General features: G+C 48.3%; 1 protein-coding gene across 1 annotated transcript in view; it reads right to left on the bottom strand.

The window, feature by feature from the left end:
• Positions 1-16,361, bottom strand: part of itpr1a (inositol 1,4,5-trisphosphate receptor, type 1a) — a 201,634-nt gene extending 185,273 nt beyond the window's left edge. The window contains exons 1-2 of the mRNA XM_072451506.1: positions 16,259-16,361; positions 14,215-14,285 (exon numbers count right to left, since the gene is read on the bottom strand). Of these exons, the coding sequence (XP_072307607.1) occupies positions 14,215-14,285; positions 16,259-16,350 (163 nt within the window). The 5' untranslated portion in view covers positions 16,351-16,361. The remainder of the gene's footprint in view (positions 1-14,214; positions 14,286-16,258) is intronic.
• Positions 16,362-20,289: the final 3,928 nt, after the last annotated feature.

Here is a 20,289-nt window from a genome sequence, read left to right as displayed (position 1 = left end):
CTCTCCTCTTCCCCCGCCCTCCCCCTCTCTCCCCTCTCCTCTCTCCCCTCTTCTCCCCCTCTCTCTCCCTCTCTCTCCTCTTCCCCCTCTCTCCCCTCTCCTCCCTCTCTCTCTCCCTCTCTCTCCTCTTCCCCCTCCCTCCCTCCCCTCCCCCTCTCTCTCCCTCACCCTCCCTCTCTCCCTCACCCTCCCTCTGTCCCTCTCCTCTTCCCCCTCCCTCTCTCCCCCCTCTCCCTCCCCCCTCTCTCTCCTCTCCTCCTTCTCTCCCTCCCTCTCTCTCCTCTTCCCCCTCCCTTCCTCCCCTCCCCCCTCTGCGTGTGGACAGAACATTAGACTGCAGTTGAGTGATGGTCAGGAGGTTTCCGCGGTAACCGTCCTGGAGCTCGTGTCGTCTGACAATACACAGCCATAACAAACTCTGCCACACGAGGTAAAGAGTCACTGCAGAACTTTACTGGTGAGAGTCCCTGGACCGTCCCTGGACCGTCCCACACTGGACCGTCCCACACTGAACCATCCCTGGACCATCCCTGGACCGTCACTGGACCGTTTCTGGTCTGTTCCTGAAAACGTCCCAGGACTGTCCCACACTGGAACGTCCCCTTGACTGTCCCTGGACCGTCCCCAGGACCGTTCCAGGACCGTCCCTGGACCGTCTCTGGACCGTACCAGGACCGTCCCAGGACCGTTCCTGAAAACGTCCCTGGACCGTCTCTGGACCGTCCCAGGACCGTCTCTGTACCGTCCCATGACCATCTCTGGACCGTCCCTGGACCGTCCCCATCGCTTACTTTTAAATACAGGAGGTTTTAATGCTGGAAAAACACTGAGCCTGTCATCCGCTCGGAGACGGGTTTAATGCTGTACTGAGGGACATTCCAGGCAAATAAAATAAAAATAAATAAAAAGTTAAATAAATAAAAAGTTAAATAAATAAAAATAGTAATAAAATTAAATACAATTCAATAAAATTAAATACAATTAAAATAAAATTTAAAATTTAAATAAAAAAATTTAACTATCATTGGTCAAAAACAGAAGCTTAAAAACATGTATAATGCTTGTTTGTGTTTACTCGTGTGAGAGTGGTTTTCGTTGTTGGGGAACTTTGATTCTAAACAAAAGTAAGTGAGAGATAAAAGCTCCATGTGAAGCTTCATGTGAAACTCCATGTGAAGCTCCATGTGAAGCTCCATGTGAAGCTTCATGTGAAACTCCATGTGAAGCTCCATGTGAAGCTCCATGTGAAGCTCCATGTGAAACTCCATGTGAAGCTCCATGTGAAACTCCATGTGAAGCTCCCCGTGAAGCTCCATGTGAAGCTCCATGTGAAGCCCCATGTGAAGCTCCACGTGAAGCTCCATGTGAAACTCCATGTGAAGCTCCCCGTGAAGCTCCATGTGAAGCTCCATGTGAAGCTCCATGTGAAGCTCCATGTGAAACTCCATGTGAAACTCCATGTGAAGCTCCCCGTGAAGCTCCATGTGAAGCTCCATGTGAAACTCCATGTGAAGCTCCCCGTGAAGCTCCATGTGAAGCTCCATGTGAAGCTCCATGTGAAGCTCCATGTGAAACTCCATGTGAAGCTCCCCGTGAAGCTCCATGTGAAGCTCCATGTGAAACTCCATGTGAAGCTCCATGTGAAGCTCCCCGTGAAACTCCATGTGAAGCTCCATGTGAAGCTCCACGTGAAGCTCCATGTGAAGCTCCATGTGAAACTCCATGTGAAGCTCCCCGTGAAGCTCCATGTGAAGCTCCATGTGAAGCTCCCCGTGAAACTCCATGTGAAGCTCCATGTGAAGCTCCACGTGAAGCTCCATGTGAAGCTCCATGTGAAACTCCATGTGAAGCTCCATGTGAAACTCCATGTGAAGCTTCATCTGAAACTCCATGTGAAGCTCCATGTGAAACTCCATGTGAAGCTCCCCTTGAAGCTCCATGTGAAGCTCCATGTGAAACTCCATGTGAAGCTCCATGTGCAGCTCCATGTGAAGCTCCACGTGAAGCTCCACGTGAAGCTCCACGTGAAGCTCCACGTGAAGCTCCATGTGAAGCTCCATGTGCAGCTCCATGTGAAGCTCCACGTGAAGCTCCACGTAAAGCTCCGTGTGAAGCTCCAAGTGAAAAAGCTCCACGTGAAGCCCCATGTGAAGCTCCACGTGAAGCTCCACGTGAAGCTCCACGTGAAGCTCCAAGTGAAAAAGCTCCACGTGAAGCCCCATGTGAAGCTCCACGTGAAGCTCCATGTGCAGCTCCATGTGAAGCTCCATGTGCAGCTCCATGTGAAGCTCCACGTGAAGCTCCATGTGAAGCTCCATGTGAAGCTCCACGTGAAGCTCCACGTGAAGCTCCACGTGAAAAAGCTCCACGTGAAGCCCCATGTGAAGCTCCACGTGAAGCTCCATGTGCAGCTCCGTGTGAAGCTCCATGTGAAGCTCCATGTGAAGCTCCACGTGAAGCTCCATGTGAAACTCCATGTGAAGCTTCATGTGAAACTCCATGTGAAGCTCCATGTGAAGCTCCATGTGAAGCTCCATGTGAAACTCCATGTGAAGCTCCCCGTGAAGCTCCATGTGAAGCTCCATGTGAAGCTCCATGTGAAGCTCCATGTGAAACTCCATGTGAAGCTCCCCGTGAAGCTCCATGTGAAGCTCCATGTGAAACTCCATGTGAAGCTCCATGTGAAGCTCCCCGTGAAACTCCATGTGAAGCTCCATGTGAAGCTCCACGTGAAGCTCCATGTGAAGCTCCATGTGAAACTCCATGTGAAGCTCCCCGTGAAGCTCCATGTGAAGCTCCATGTGAAGCTCCACGTGAAGCTCCACGTGAAGCTCCATGTGAAACTCCATGTGAAGCTCCCCGTGAAGCTCCATGTGAAGCTCCATGTGAAGCTCCCCGTGAAACTCCATGTGAAGCTCCATGTGAAGCTCCACGTGAAGCTCCATGTGAAGCTCCATGTGAAACTCCATGTGAAGCTCCCCGTGAAGCTCCATGTGAAGCTCCATGTGAAACTCCATGTGAAGCTCCATGTGAAACTCCATGTGAAACTCCGTGTGAAACTCCATGTGAAGCTTCATCTGAAACTCCATGTGAAGCTCCGTGTGAAACTCCATGTGAAGCTCCCCTTGAAGCTCCATGTGAAGCTCCATGTGAAACTCCATGTGAAGCTCCATGTGCAGCTCCAAGTGAAGCTCCACGTGAAGCTCCGCGTGAAGCTCCACGTGAAGCTCCACGTGAAGCTCCATGTGAAGCTCCATGTGCAGCTCCATGTGAAGCTCCACGTGAAGCTCCACGTAAAGCTCCACGTGAAGCTCCGTGTGAAGCTCCAAGTGAAAAAGCTCCACGTGAAGCCCCATGTGAAGCTCCACGTGAAGCTCCACGTGAAGCTCCGTGTGAAGCTCCAAGTGAAAAAGCTCCACGTGAAGCCCCATGTGAAGCTCCACGTGAAGCTCCATGTGCAGCTCCATGTGAAGCTCCATGTGCAGCTCCATGTGAAGCTCCACGTGAAGCTCCATGTGAAGCTCCATGTGAAGCTCCACGTGAAGCTCCACGTGAAGCTCCACGTGAAAAAGCTCCACGTGAAGCCCCATGTGAAGCTCCACGTGAAGCTCCATGTGAAACTCCATGTGAAGCTTCATGTGAAACTCCATGTGAAGCTCCATGTGAAACTCCATGTGAAGCTCCATGTGAAACTCCATGTGAAGCTCCCCTTGAAGCTCCCCTTGAAGCTCCATGTGAAGCTCCATGTGAAGCTCCATGTGAAGCTCCATGTGAAGCTCCATGTGAAGCTCCATGTGAAGCTCTTCAGAGTCACAGTGTTTCCACTGCATAAAAGCTCCAGAGTTTACATTAGACTGTGACGTGATGACGGACGGCTGTGGACAGGACGGGCCCCGCTCCACTACACTACACACTACAATACACACACTACTCACTACACTACACACTACACTACACACTACACACTACAATACACACACTACTCACTACACTACACACTACACTACACACTACACACTGCACACTACAATACACACACTACTCACTACACTACACACTACACTACACACTGCACACTACAATACACACACTACTCACTACACTACACACTACACTACACACTACACACTGCACACTACAATACACACACTACTCACTACACTACACACTACACCACACACTACACTACACTACACACTACACACTACAATACACACACTACTCACTACACTACACACTACACTACACACTACACACTACAATACACACACTACTCACTACACTACACACTACACTACACACTACACACTGCACACTACAATACACACACTACTCACTACACTACACACTACACTGCACACTACACACTACACTACACACTACACACTACAATACACACACTACTCACTACACTACACACTACACTGCACACTACACTACACTACACACTACACACTACAATACACACACTACTCACTACACTACACACTACACTACACACTGCACACTACAATACACACACTACACATTACACTACACACTACACTACACACTACACTACACTACACACTACACACTACAATACACACACTACTCACTACACTACACACTACACTACACACTACACACTGCACACTACAATACACACACTACACATTACACTACACACTACACTACACACTACACTACACACTACACACTCACTACAGGATGACACATTAGACTAAGACTCTTGATGACGGACGGCTGTGGACAAGACGGGCCCCGCTCCACTACACCACACACTACACACTACACTACTACACACACTACACTACACACACTACGCACTACTACACACTACTGCACACTCTACACTACACACAATACGCACTACTAAACTCTACACTGCACTACACATACTACACTACTCTCTACACATACTACACTACTCTCTACACTCTACACTACACACACTACACACTCTACTACACACACTACACACTCCTCACATGTGACACATTAGACGACACTTTTTGCGTAAAACAAAGGAACGTTTATATTCCGATTATATTTAAGATTTGACCAAACATTTTGTCTGTTTTTTCTCCAATTTTGCCATTTTGGCGATGTTTATAAAGTCACTTCCTGGTTTGACATGTCCAGCAAATATGACATAGAGGTCATTTCACCACTGTTACTTAGCAACCGGATAGTAAACAAGATCCATCCAAAATCCATTTAAATCATACAATAGTAATGATTTGACACCTGAGAACACCTATATTTTATTAAATGACTGTTTAAAAATGTGTAAGTTGCAAATTGTCTTTGCTTTTTTCACGTAGAACGGCGCTTTTTGATGACATCACAGACGGATTCGGCTCGACCGCCTGTCATTTTCAACTTTTACTTGACACATTTTCCTCACAAACTGCAACTCGACGGATGTAAAACTGTGATAATTATTCACCGCCGGAACAAACTCACCAAACGATGTCACAATTAGTAAAAAAAACGAGACTTCACGAGGACTTTAACCCTTAAGCAAGAGTCCTAGAGTTTTAAGGACTCTAAGAGTCTCTGGCCTCTGAAGGACGCTAGTGGAGACGTCCAGCAGTGATGCAGAGTGGAGCTACACTGGAAGTCTACATTAGAGATTAAGTGTGGCAGAAATAATCTTCAGAAATGCTTTGGCAAAACAACAAATTCTTTACGCCGGCTGCACCGATAAGGAGCAAAGGATCATGGGTAACTGCTGTTTGAAACACGCTGCGGCTACAGAACACGCTAAGGAACATGTTTGGACTTTAGGACCACACCCACCCCACTCATGTTCTTCCTCTCTGCTTGTGGTTCTTCATCTCTGCTCGTGGTTCTTCCTCTCTGCTCGTGTTCTTCCTCTCTGCTCGTGTTCTTCCTCTCTGCGGGTTCTTCCTCTCTGCTCGTGTTCTTCCTCTCTGCTTGTGGTTCTTCATCTCTGCTTGTGGTTCTTCCTCTCTGATCGTGTTCTTCCTCTGCGGGTTCTTCCTCTCTGCAGGTTCTTCCTCTCTGAGGGTTCTTCCTCTCTGCTCGTGTTCTTCCTCTCTGCTTGTGGTTCTTCATCTCTGCTCGTGGTTCTTCCTCTCTGCTCGTGTTCTTCCTCTCTGCGGGTTCTTTCTCTCTACTCGTGTTCTTCCTCTCTGCGGGTCCTTCCTCTCTGCTCGTGTTCTTCCTCTCTGCGGGTCCTTCCTCTCTGCTCGTGTTCTTCCTCTCTGCGGGTTCTTCCTCTCTGCTCGTGTTCTTTCTCTCTGCTCGTGTTCTTCCTCTCTGCGGGTTCTTTCTCTCTACTCGTGTTCTTCCTCTCTGCGGGTCCTTCCTCTCTGCTCGTGTTCTTCCTCTCTGCGGGTCCTTCCTCTCTGCTCGTGTTCTTCCTCTCTGCGGGTTCTTCCTCTCTGCTCGTGTTCTTTCTCTCTGCTCGTGTTCTTCCTCTCTGCTTGTGGTTCTTCCTCTCTGCTCGTGTTCTTCCTCTCTGCGGGTTCTTTCTCTCTGCTCGTGTTCTTCCTCTCTGCGGGTCCTTCCTCTCTGCTCGTGTTCTTCCTCTCTGCGGGTTCTTCCTCTCTGCTCGTGTTCTTCCTCTCTGCTTGTGGTTCTTCATCTCTGCTCGTGGTTCTTCCTCTCTGCTCGTGTTCTTTCTCTCTGCTGGTGGTTCTAAAAGTCCTCGGTGACACGCACAGGCCTCGTGTCCTTCCTCTATGCTGATGGTACTTCCTCTCTGTTGGTGGTTTTTCCTCTCTGCTCAAGTTCTTCCTCTCTGCTCGTGTTCTTCATCTCTGCTCGTGGTTCTTTCTCTCTGCTGCTGGTGGTTCTAAAGGGCCCCGGTGACACGCACAAGCCTCGTGTTCTTCCTCTCTGCTGGTGGTTCTTCCTCTCTGCTGCTGGTGGTTCTAAAGGGCCCCGGTGACACGCACAGGCCTCGTGTTCTTCCTCTCTGCTGGTGGTTCTTCCTCTCTGCTGCTGGTGGTTCTAAAGGGCCCCGGTGACACGCACAGGCCTCGTGTTCTTCCTCTCTGCTGCTGGTGGTTCTTCCTCTCTGCTGCTGGTGGTTCTTCCTCTCTGCTGCTGGTGGTTCTAAAGGGCCCCGGTGACACGCACAGGCCTCGTGTTCTTCCTCTCTGCTGCTGGTTCTTCCTCTCTGCTGGTGGTTCTTCCTCTCTACTGGTGGTTCTTCCTCTCTGCTGCTGGTTCTTCCTCTCTGCTGCTGGTGGTTCTTCCTCTCTGCTGCTGGTGGTTCTTCCTCTCTGCTGCTGGTGGTTCTAAAGGGCCCCGGTGACCCGCACAGGCCTCGTGTTCTTCCTCTCTGCTGGTGGTTCTTCCTCTCTGCTGGTGGTTCTTCCTCTCTACTGGTGGTTCTTCCTCTCTGCTGGTGGTTCTTCCTCTCTGCTGCTGGTGGTTCTTCCTCTCTGCTGCTGGTGGTTCTAAAGGGCCCCGGTGACACGCACAGGCCTCGCGTTCTTCCTCTCTGCTGGTGGTTCTTCCTCTCTGCTGGTGGTTCTTCCTCTCTACTGGTGGTTCTTCCTCTCTGCTGGTGGTTCTTCCTCTCTGCTGGTGGTTCTTCCTCTCTGCTGCTGGTGGTTCTAAAGGGCCCCGGTGACACGCACAGGCCTCGTGTTCTTCCTCTCTGCTGGTGGTTCTTCCTCTCTGCTGCTGGTGGTTCTAAAGGGCCCCGGTGACACGCACAGGCCTCGTGTTCTTCCTCTCTGCTGCTGGTGGTTCTTCCTCTCTGCTGCTGGTGGTTCTTCCTCTCTGCTGCTGGTGGTTCTAAAGGGCCCCGGTGACACGCACAGGCCTCGTGTTCTTCCTCTCTGCTGCTGGTTCTTCCTCTCTGCTGGTGGTTCTTCCTCTCTACTGGTGGTTCTTCCTCTCTGCTGCTGGTTCTTCCTCTCTGCTGCTGGTGGTTCTTCCTCTCTGCTGCTGGTGGTTCTTCCTCTCTGCTGCTGGTGGTTCTAAAGGGCCCCGGTGACACGCACAGGCCTCGTGTTCTTCCTCTCTGCTGGTGGTTCTTCCTCTCTGCTGGTGGTTCTTCCTCTCTACTGGTGGTTCTTCCTCTCTGCTGGTGGTTCTTCCTCTCTGCTGCTGGTGGTTCTTCCTCTCTGCTGCTGGTGGTTCTAAAGGGCCCCGGTGACACGCACAGGCCTCGTGTTCTTCCTCTCTGCTGGTGGTTCTTCCTCTCTGCTGGTGGTTCTTCCTCTCTACTGGTGGTTCTTCCTCTCTGCTGGTGGTTCTTCCTCTCTGCTGGTGGTTCTTCCTCTCTGCTGCTGGTGGTTCTAAAGGGCCCCGGTGACACGCACAGGCCTCGTGTTCTTCCTCTCTGCTGGTGGTTCTTCCTCTCTGCTGCTGGTGGTTCTAAAGGGCCCCGGTGACACGCACAGGCCTCGTGTTCTTCCTCTCTGCTGGTGGTTCTTCCTCTCTGCTGCTGGTGGTTCTAAAGGGCCCCGGTGACACGCACAGGCCTCGTGTTCTTCCTCTCTGCTGCTGGTGGTTCTTCCTCTCTGCTGCTGGTGGTTCTTCCTCTCTGCTGCTGGTGGTTCTAAAGGGCCCCGGTGACACGCACAGGCCTCGTGTTCTTCCTCTCTGCTGCTGGTTCTTCCTCTCTGCTGGTGGTTCTTCCTCTCTACTGGTGGTTCTTCCTCTCTGCTGCTGGTTCTTCCTCTCTGCTGCTGGTGGTTCTTCCTCTCTGCTGCTGGTGGTTCTTCCTCTCTGCTGCTGGTGGTTCTAAAGGGCCCCGGTGACACGCACAGGCCTCGTGTTCTTCCTCTCTGCTGGTGGTTCTTCCTCTCTGCTGGTGGTTCTTCCTCTCTACTGGTGGTTCTTCCTCTCTGCTGGTGGTTCTTCCTCTCTGCTGCTGGTGGGTCTTCCTCTCTGCTGCTGGTGGTTTTAAAGGGCCCCGGTGACACGCACAGGCCTCGTGTCCACTGCAGCTGACCGGTGCCGGGGCAGAGGACACTCACAGACTCACTCCAACTCAAACGACACAAATCCACGTTCACCGGTTCAACACGAGGGAGCGCAACACATGGTTTTGAAAGAGACCGATGTGAACGCCGTGGAGAGACTGGACAGGACAAACGGCACCGGTCAAACGGCACCGGTCAAACGGCACCGGACACATGGGTCACATATTTGACCCATTAACAACCATTAAAGTCCATATTAAAGGTTCTCCTGTTTCTCTAATTCTGACTTAGTTTAATGGTGTAGAACCTGTGGTAAAGATTATCATAGTTTTACTTCTGTTAAGTTGCAGTTTGTGAAGAAATGTTGAAAACTAAAAGTTTAAACAGACAGGAAGTGGAGCTGAATCCCTCAGTGATGTCATCAGTGTGCGACACAGTTTACACTGACACACTTTTCTGACAGTTTAAACCATCGTTGGATGGAAGGTGTTTTAAGGTATTTATGTGAAGTTTGGCTCTTGTTTACAGTCTGGTTGCTAGGTAACAGCTGTGGAACGACCTCTACCTGTGTCATATTTGTGAGCAGGGCTAACCAGGAACTTTGGGCAAATGTTGAATGTGTTCAGTGCGTTTTAGTGAAGAATGTGTCTATGTGTATAAGTATATATTTTTATGTAACTGTATTTTTGTAGTTGTTTACACTGGATACTTTTACTTCACAACATCTGAGAACAAGAATCTGTACTTTCTACTGCACTACATTTTTAACTGGACTGAAAAGTAGAACGAAGAGAGTTATTTCGAGCTCGGTCACGGTGACGTTCTTTGTGAAGGTTTGGAGTTCAATACTTTGAGCAAACAGAAATATACAAACACGTTTCACGAGAAAAATACAGAAATGCATTGGATTTGATCGACGATCTGCAGTCACTACATATGACACTCTTTAAAGCGCACCCTACAGGTCGGACAACAACAATTATTCGCAAATTGTTTGTAATTGATGACGTCACACTAGGAAATTACCCAGCAAGCACTGGGATAAAACTCATCTAATGTCACTTCTTTTCTCCACAAATACCTGCTCGATCAGTGTAAAACTATCATTTATATGTACAACGGGTACAAATACAGCAAATAAAGTCAAAATTACACAATCATAAAACGTCACTTTAAATACATTTTTAAACTTTAAAACTTTCACTCAAGTCAAGTCTTTTGCGTGATACTTGTAAGCTTGCTTACTTAACTCATTTTTTGCCCCTGTATCTGTACTTTTACTTCAGTAACAAAGTGAGGTACTTCTTCCCCCACTAACAATAACTGTATTCTAAATGTACAGTACTATTTAGTCTACACACTACACACTACACTACACACTACTACACACACTACACTACACACACTACGCACTACTACACACTACTACCCACTCTACACTACACACAATACGAACTACACTACACTACACACACTACAGACTAAACACTACACTACGGCTGTGGACAGGACGGGCCCTGCTCCACTACACCACACACTACACACTACACTACACACTACTAAAGTCTACACTACACTCCACACTACACACTACACATACTACACTACACTACACTCCACACTACACTACACACTACTAAAGTCTACACTACACTCTACACTACACACTACACATACTACACTACACTCCACACTACACTACACACTACTAAAGTCTACACTACACTCTACACTCTACACTACACACGCTACACACTCTTCTAACAATAACTGTATTCTAAATGTACAGTACTATTTAGTCAGTGTGAGTTCGTTATTTCACTTTTTACAGCAGCAGCTTCTTACAAACACAAAAGCAATAGCATCGCCGTGGAGACAAGCCCGGAGCAGATCTACAGCAGAAAGTTACACTGTGCACCTTTAAATGTAAAGTCAATGACGACCAGAGGAGAGACTTTTAAAATAATAAGTCAACTTAAAACAACGACCGAATGTTTCCGCTTTCAAAGTCATTTGTCTAAAAAAATGCCAAAAATAAATACAAAATCTTGCTTTACAACTAGAACTGCAACGATTATTGTGTTTGTCGCCAAGTCAGCGATTATTACCGTATTTTCCGGAGTATAAGTCGCACCAGCCAAAAAATGCATAATAGAGAAGATAAAAACATATATAAGTCGCACCTCGGACCAAACTATGAGAAAAGGTGCAACTTGTAGTGTGGAAAATACGGTAAACCACTTTGAAATTATTATTATTTATTTTTTAAGTGTAGAATTTAGTGTTTTATTGATGAAAATCCAAAATAGCTCATTAGTTTTTTGACATTTTGACTTGGAGACATGATTGTTGAAGCCGAGAATAAATCGACGACAAATAAAAATATATTCTGACGACTAATAAATATGTAAATATATGCAAATAATCGTCTGCACAAACCAGTAGATGTTTTGACTATGACTATGTTTTTAGAAATGTTATCTTACACATGATCTTACACATGACCCACGATCAAGCGCTCCCTGTGTGGAAAGAGCGCGTTTATGGAAAGTCCCGGATCTCCTTTATCTGTAAAAGCTGCGCGGTTACGTCGCGGTAACGTCTGCAGAAGAATGTAAATGATGCGTTACACAAACACGAGCGCCGACTCCGACTTCCTGTGCGAGACCTAATAATAGAAAGGTCTCCAATCCGCCGCCGTCTGTTTGTGAAGCGCATATTTGAGAGAGCGAAGTGAACACGGGACGATACGTGGCGATACGTGGTGATAAGGGACGAAACGGGACGATACGGGACGATACGGGACAATACGGGGCGATACGGGACGATACGGGACGATACAGGCCGATACAGGACGATGCGGGACGATACGGGACAATACGGGACGATACGGGATGATAGGGGACAATACGGGATGACACGGGACGAAACGGGATGATACGGGACGACACAGGCCGATACGGGACGATAGGGGACAATACGGGATGACACGAGACGAAACGAGACGATACGGGAGGATACGGGACGTCACAGACCGATACAGGCTGATACGGGCTGATACGGGCCGATACGGGACGATACGGGACAATATGAGACGATACGGGACAATACGGGATGACACGGGACAAAACGGGACGATACGGGATGACAGGGGACGATACGGGACCATATGGGATGACACTGGGCAATACTGGACCATACGGGACGACACAGGACCATAAGAGACCATACGGGAAGATAAGGGACGACACGGAACGATACTGGATGATATGGGACGATACAGGACGATACTGGACCATACGGGACGACACAGGACCATACAAGACCATATGGGAAGATACGGGGCGATAGGGGACAATACGGGATGACATGGGACGAAACAGGACGATACGGGACGACACAGGCCGATACAGGCTGATACGGGCCGATAAGGGCCGATACGAAACGATACGGGACGACACGGGACGATACGGGACAATACGAGACCATACGGGAAGATAAGGGACGACACGGAACGATACGGGATGATATGGGACGACACAGGACGATACTGGACCATACGGGACGATAGAGGACCATACGAGACCATACGGAAAGATACGGGACGACACGGGACGATACGGGATGATATGGGACGACACAGGACGATACTGGACCATACGGGACGATAGAGGACCATACGAGACCATACGGAAAGATACGGGACGACACGGGACGATACGGGATGACACGGGACGACACAGGACAATACTGGACCATACGGGACGACACGGGACGATACGGGACCATACGAGAAGATACGGGACGACACGGGACGATACCGGACCATACGGGAAGATACGGGACGACATGGGACGATATGGCACACAGTCCCCCAAAATGATGTGTGGGTTTTTTTACGATACGACTTCACGGAGCTTTGAGTCGAACGAGGAACTGAATTTGGGCGCGGTCGTGCTAGACAGCGGTCAGCGTTTAATAACCTGCGCATCAATTAGAGGATCATTTCTGTGCCCGTCCCAACCATAAGACAACATCACTACTGTGTCTGTGTACACCTGGAGCATATGTACTTTATTTCTTCAGCTCAATCGTCTGACTTTTCCGTTCGTCTTCATTTAAATCAGAGGTAGAAAAAGACCAAATGTTAATACCGTATTTCCGGAGTATAAGTCGCACCAGCCAAAAAATGCTTAATAGAGAAAAAAAAGCATATTCAAGTCGCACTGGAGTATAAGTCACATTTTTGGGGAAGTGTATTAAATCCAAGACCAAGAACAGACATTTCATCTTGAAATGCAATTTAAAACAATAACAGATGAGAGAACATGGTGAATAGGTGTACGTATGCTAACGCTAACACCTTCAGCTACATGAGGCACAGACAGAACTGTGGTAAGTGTCTGGTATGTTAACGTAACATATGAACAGTTATTCAGATAACTATAGCATAAAGAACATGCTAACAAGTTTACCAAAGCATCAGTTTTACCCCAAATCACTAAATCCATTGAATTCTTCTTCCTCTGTGTCACTTCTAAACAACTCCACAAACTCCAGAGGAAGAGGAAGTGCAGATTCTTCTTCTGCGTCGCTTAGAGCCTAGATGTGGTTGTCAGTGTGAAAATAACAAATAATATCACATATAAGTCGCACCCCGGCCAAAACTATGAAAAAAGGTGCAACTTGTAGTCCGGAAAATACGGTACTAAAGAAAGAAAGTTTTTATTGAGTTAAAAATTACAGTTTGTTGTCTTAATGGGTGTTTATTAGTGACATTGTTGTATTGGAACACCTTTTTGTGTAGTTTTTTGTAATACATTCTTTCTGATGTCGGCCCCTCAGTTAGATGTTCGTGACTATTACAAACAATCATCTTATCTCCGCTTTATGCCTCTGACACGTTCTGATTATCCAGTAAAACAACCAGAACTGCAATAAATCGCAACAAATGCTAAAAAAACGGTCGAAATATAAAGCCACTTCGAGGGTCTGGAAAAGGATGAAACGCTCTAAACACTTCCAATCCACACTATTTATAGAGCACTTTAAAGACAACACAGTCAACCAAAGGAAAACATTCAAACGAGAGATAAAACAGCACCAAAAAGAAAAGGAAAAAAAGAGATTTACAAACAGGAAGTGAATCAGGCTGAGGTTCAGTGGGAGTTTTTCCGTTTGTCTAAGAGTCGTCGAGGAGAGCGTTTGACCATTACGCACCGGCACAGAGTCGACATTCGCCGTGACGTTCGCCGTGACAACCGCTAGATCGGGCAAAATAAGGAGCTCGGTGTCTTACCTCTGAACTTCTTGGGCGGGTTGTTGAGGTCGCCGGCGTCGGGCTGCACCACACAACGATCGTCCACGAGGCTGCGGAGAAACAAAAAACGGGGAGAAACTGTCACCGCAGTCGACTTTTTTGCCCGATTTTTTCAGAGGCCGGAGCGGAGTTTGCCCATTTCGGTAACGCTAGCAGCGACTTGCGCACCTTACTTCCTGGTTGGCGCCTTACTTCCTGGTTAGTGCCTTACTTCCTGGATGGCGCCTTACCTCCTGGTTTGCGCCTTACTTCCTGTTTAGCGCCTTACTTCCTGGTTAGCGCCTTACTTCCTGGTTGGCGCCTTACTTTCTGGTTGGTGCCTTACTTCCTGGTTGGCGCCTTACTTTCTGGTTAGCGCCTTACATCCTGGTTAGCGCCATACTTGCTGATTAGCGCCTTACTTCCTGGTTAGCGCCTTACTTCCTGGTTAGCGCTTTACTTTCTTGTTAGCGCCTTACTTCCTGGTTGGCGCCTTACTTTCTGTTTAGCGCCTTACTTCCTGGTTGGCGCCTTACTTCCTGGTTAGCAGAGGACCGGAACAAGATGCCTGGAGAGGAGGAGGAGCAGGAGAAGGAGGGCCAGGAGGAGATGCCTGGACAATGTCATGAGGAAATGCACCATTCGCAACAAAAATAGTCCAATACACTTTTGTTTACTTTTTTAGTCCATTGTTTTTTTTATTACAGCGACTTTAAGACGTCGTTTTTGGGCCACACAATGTAAACGCGATAAAATAAAAGCGGCTTCAGGTATTTACATCGTCTTGTTTTGCAGTTGGAGCTGAATCGTAAAGAAGCTCAAATCTCATCCGTGGCATTAGTTTTCATAATAATACTGATGCGGCTGAAGTCACAGAGACACAAACTGTTCACACGACCTTTTGACCCTGTGGACTGTGATCATGTGACGTGTTTTGCTCTGGACACTCAAAACGCACCGCAAACTGGACGCTTTGGCGCTTTATTGAGTATAAAACACGTACGTTGTGCTGGCCGTATCATCATAAATGTAAAAGTGACCACAATCTTGGAGCACTAACACTTTAAAGATGATAAAGTGGCGTTTCTACTGGAATAAAGAGAAAAACAGGAAGAGGAACACGAGCTGAAGGTCATCAGTCGCTCACAACAGAACGTTCAAAACAAAGGGCAAAAAGTCCCGACTCCTCGACCTCGAACTGAACTGTTACTGAGACCTGCACATGTGCTTCTGTGTATCCACCATCTCTCTCTCCACCTCTTTTCTCTCTCTTTTTCTCCTTCCTCTCTTTTCACTCATTTTCTCTCTCTTCCCCCTCTCTCTCCTTCTTATCTCACCCGCAGCAGTTTGTTACTCTTGCTGTCCACAAACACACACACACACACACACACGACGGGAGGAGGAGAGGACGAAAGGACGAGAGGACGGGAGGAGGAGAGGACAGGAAGACGAGAAGACGAGAGGACGGGAGAACGAGAGGACGGGAGGACGAGAGGACGAGATGACAAGATAACAGAAGGACAAGAGGACGAGATGACGGGAGGACGGGAGGACGAGATGACGAGATGACAAGATGACGGGAGGACGAAAGGACAAGATGATCAGCTCAACATTGGCTCAACCTCAGGTCAACATCAGATCAACATCAGCTCGATGCTCCACCACACAGAGACACAGAGGCCTCGGTCCTTCTCTGGCTCTTATCTCTCTCTCCTTCCTCTCTCCCTCTTATCTCGAGAGGAGACGAGAGGACGAGAGGACGAGAGGACAGGAGGACCGGAGTACGAGATGATGGGAGGACGAGAAGGACGGGAGGACAGGAGGACGAGAGGATGAGATGACGGGAGGATGAGAGGACAGGAGGACGAGAGGATGAGATGACGGGAGGACGAGATGACGAGAGGATGAGAGGATGAGAGGTCAGGAGGACGAGATGATGGGAGGACGAGATGGCGGGAGGATGAGATGACGGGGGGATGAGATGACTAGATGACGAGGAGGACGAGGGGACGGGATGACGGGAGAACGGGAGGACGGGACTCACCCAAGCGTGCTGATGAAGCCGTTGGTGGAGCCCTCTGCGTACAGGGAGCAGATGTCCCCGATGTGCAGGAAACTGGACATTTTGTCGGACATGGTTCAGGCTCCTGAGACACAAAGACAGAGACATGACCAAAACACACAAATATAAAGGTTTAAAATCAAAAACTTGTTCTGACTCGGGGGTAAATCCGGTCTGTTTCTTTAATCACTGCATTGGTCACGAGTCTGACTGGTCAACTACAAACATAATCCTTAGTTAGAGCCTTAATATATTATTTGTTGCCAATAATTCCTCAATAATTCCTTTTAATTGATTACGTCCATAAGTAAGTTCGAGGATAAATCATGTGGTCTAAATCAACAAAAACTCAGGATAGTAGTAAACGGTAAACCCAAGTGCACTGCGTAACTTTTCTTGTGGAGATTTGCCAGGTGCTTGTCTCCATGGAGATGTTCCACATTACTGCATTAAACATATTTATCTTGCATTTATTCTCTTTCAATTACAGTGTTTTGTCTTGTTTTTAGCTCAATTAAAATATCTGGGGAAAATTCCCTTCTTGCTGTGACCAGGCTCGCCTCTCCACAGATCTGACCTGTACCATGGCCCTGTTGTCTCCATGGCGATAGATAGGTATATTTAAGATTTGACCAAACATTTTGCCTGTTTTTCTCAAATTTGGCCATGTTGGTGATGTTTATAAAGTCACTTCCTGGTTTGACATGTCCAGCAAATATGACTGTTACTAAATCATTAAATCATACAATAGTTATGTTTTGACAAATAATTACACCTGACAACACCTTGACGATTACACGGCGACGCATTATTCATGTATCCTGTTGGCAAAGTGGCAGTATTTATTTTAGATATTTAAAAGCCAAAACAACCCCACACTCTGACCCGGGCCAAGTCGCCTCAAGCAATTTAACAATTAAACTTTGGCAACGATAATGACGCAGAAGAAGAATCTGCACTTCCTCTTCCTCTGGAGTTTGTGGAGTTGTTTAGAAGTGACACAGAGGAAGAAGAATTCAATGGATTTAGTGATTTGGGGTAAAACTGATGCTTTGGTAAACTTGTTAGCATGTTCTTTATGCTATAACTGTTACTTACCACACTTCTGTCTGTGCGTCATGTAGCTGAAGGTGTTAGCGTTAGCATACGTCATGTAGCTGAAGGTGTTAGCGTTAGCATACGTACACCTATTCACCATGTTCTCTCATCTGTTATTATTTTAAACTGCATTTCAAGATTAAATGTCTGTTCTTGGTCTTAGATTTTATCAAATACATTTCCCCAAAAATGCGACTTATACTCCAGTGCGACTTATATATGTTTTTTCCCCCTTCTCTATTATGCATTTTTTGGCTGGTGCGACTTATAGTCCGGAAAATACAGTAATAATAATAATGCCTTAAACTTTACACTGTAGTCACTGTTCATTAACTTCAGACTCTGTGATGGTAAATCAGACACACACACACACAGACACACACACACACAGACACACACACACACACACACACACACAGACACACACACACAGACACACACACACACACACAGACACACACACACACACACACAGAGACACACACACACACACACAGACACACACACGCACACACAGACACACACACAAACACACAGACACACACACAGACACACACACACACACACACACACAGAGACACACACACACACACAGACACACACACACACAGACACACACACACACAGACACACACACGCACACACAGACACACACACACACACACACACACACACAGACACACACACACACACACAGACACACACACACACACACACAGACACACACACACACACACAGACACACACACACAGACACACACACACACACACTCACACACACACACACACACACAGACACACACACGCACACACAGACACACACACACACACACACACACACAGAGACACACACACACACACACACAGACACACACACACACACACACACACACTCACACACACACACACACACACACACTCACACACAGACACACACACACCAGATTCACACAAGGCGATGTGGGTGAAGCGTGTCGCATAAGGACACGACGTGACTCAAACCTTTATTAATGCATAATAATTAACTCTTATTAAATATCAGCAGAACAAAACCAGGACAACAAATACAAAGTGTCGTCAGTAATCACTCAGCAGAGACGTCACGATGTCAAATGTTACTGTTACGATTATTGTGAGAAGAGACGACAAAATTTAACAATTGTTCACCATTATTGGAACGTGATGAAAATAAAAGTGAAATCCTTCATTTTCTTTCCATTCATACTTAACCAGTTTTATGAAATCAAACCTTCTGAATGCAAAAGTAAAGTTATTGTGATATAAACTGCCATGAAAGGTACATTTTAGTGCTCTTTTTTTGGACCCAGATCGAATAGAAATGACATAATTGTGCTTCTAAATAGTCGCGATCATTAGTTTTACGTTTTCACAATAATATTCAATTGCGATGATCGATTATCACGGTCGATCTTGGCGTCCCTCTCGCTCAGTCGTCGTGGTACGTCCCGTTGCAGAAGACAACTGGCGAAAACTCTGCCAAATGAGCAGTTTATAAAGGAATAATAGAGGATTTTTTGGCGCCAAATCTCAGTCTCATTTCCTGGTGGCGTGTACAGCCGAGTAGTTCACACATGTCAATCATTCCCTGTGTCCTACTGCACACCTGCAGCCTCGTTCCCAGCATAGCAGCACGTTTCCCTGGCTGCACATGCGTGGTTGATAGGCCGGTGTGTGTTTAGCGAGTTCCTTCAGTGTCCAGTACAAAATGACCGCAGAGAAAGACTGTGTTCGAGCTCAAAAGAGACGGAAATCTGTGGAGATGAGATGATGCGATCCATCGTGCTGATAAACAAACACACGTGTAGCAGCGGAGCTGTTGTGTGAGTGTGGTGAGCGTGGTGAGCGTGGTGAGCAGCGTGGTGAGCAGCGTGGTGAGCAGCGTGGTGAGTGTGGTGAGCAGCGTGGTGAGCGTGGTGAGCAGTGTGGTGAGCAGCATGGTGAGCGTGGTGAGTGTGGTGAGCGTGGTGAGCAGCGTGGTGAGCAGCGTGGTGAGCGTGGTGAGTGTGGTGAGCGTGGTGAGCGTGGTGAGGAGCGTGGTGAGCAGCGTGGTGAGCGTGGTGAGTGTGGTGAGTGTGGTGAGCGTGGCGAGCGTGGTGAGCGTGGTGAGCAGCGTGGTGAGCGTGGTGAGCGTGGTGAGCAGCGTGGTGAGCGTGGTGAGCGTGGTGAGCGTGGTGAGCAGCATGGTGAGCGTGGTGAGCAGCGTGGTGAGCGTGGTGAGTGTGGTGAGTGTGGTGAGCGTGGCGAGTGTGGTGAGCGTGGTGAGCAGCGTGGTGAGCGTGGTGAGCGTGGTGAGCAGCGTGGTGAGCGTGGTGAGCGTGGTGAGCGTGGTGAGCAGCGTGGTGAGCGTGGTGAGCAGCGTGGTGAGCGTGGTGAGCGTGGTGAGCAGCGTGGTGAGCGTGGTGAGCGGTGAGCGTGGTGAGCAGCGTGGTGAGCAGTGTGGTGAGCGTGGTGAGCGTGGTGAGCGTGGCGAGCGTGGTGAGCAGCGTGGTGAGCAGCGTGGTGAGCGTGGTGAGCAGCGTGGTGAGCGTGGTGAGCAGCGTGGTGAGCAGCGTGGTGAGCGGTGAGCGTGGTCAGCAGCGTGGTGAGCAGCGTGGTGAGCAGCGTGGTGAGCGTGGTGAGCGGTGAGCGTGGTGAGCAGCGTGGTGAGCAGCGTGGTGAGCAGCGTGGTGAGCGTGGTGAGCAGCGTGGTGAGTGTGGTGAGCGTGGTGAGCATGGTGAGTGTGGTGAGCAGCGTGGTGAGCGTGGTGAGCAGCGTGGTGAGCAGCGTGGTGAGCAGCGTGGTGAGCAGCGTGGTGAGTGTGGTGAGCGTGGTGAGCGTGGTGAGTGTGGTGAGCGTGGTGAGTGTGGTGAGCAGCGTGGTGAGTGTGGTGAGCAGCGTGGTGAGTGTGGTGAGC

This window comes from Eucyclogobius newberryi, unplaced genomic scaffold (assembly GCF_026437365.1).
Source record: "Eucyclogobius newberryi isolate DKJ021-1_F unplaced genomic scaffold, fEucNew1.0.hap1 SCAF_19, whole genome shotgun sequence".
NCBI classification, from domain to species: Eukaryota; Metazoa; Chordata; class Actinopteri; order Gobiiformes; family Gobiidae; genus Eucyclogobius; species Eucyclogobius newberryi.
Note: the sequence above shows the minus strand (reverse complement) of the source record. Positions and strands in the feature narration are given on the sequence as shown.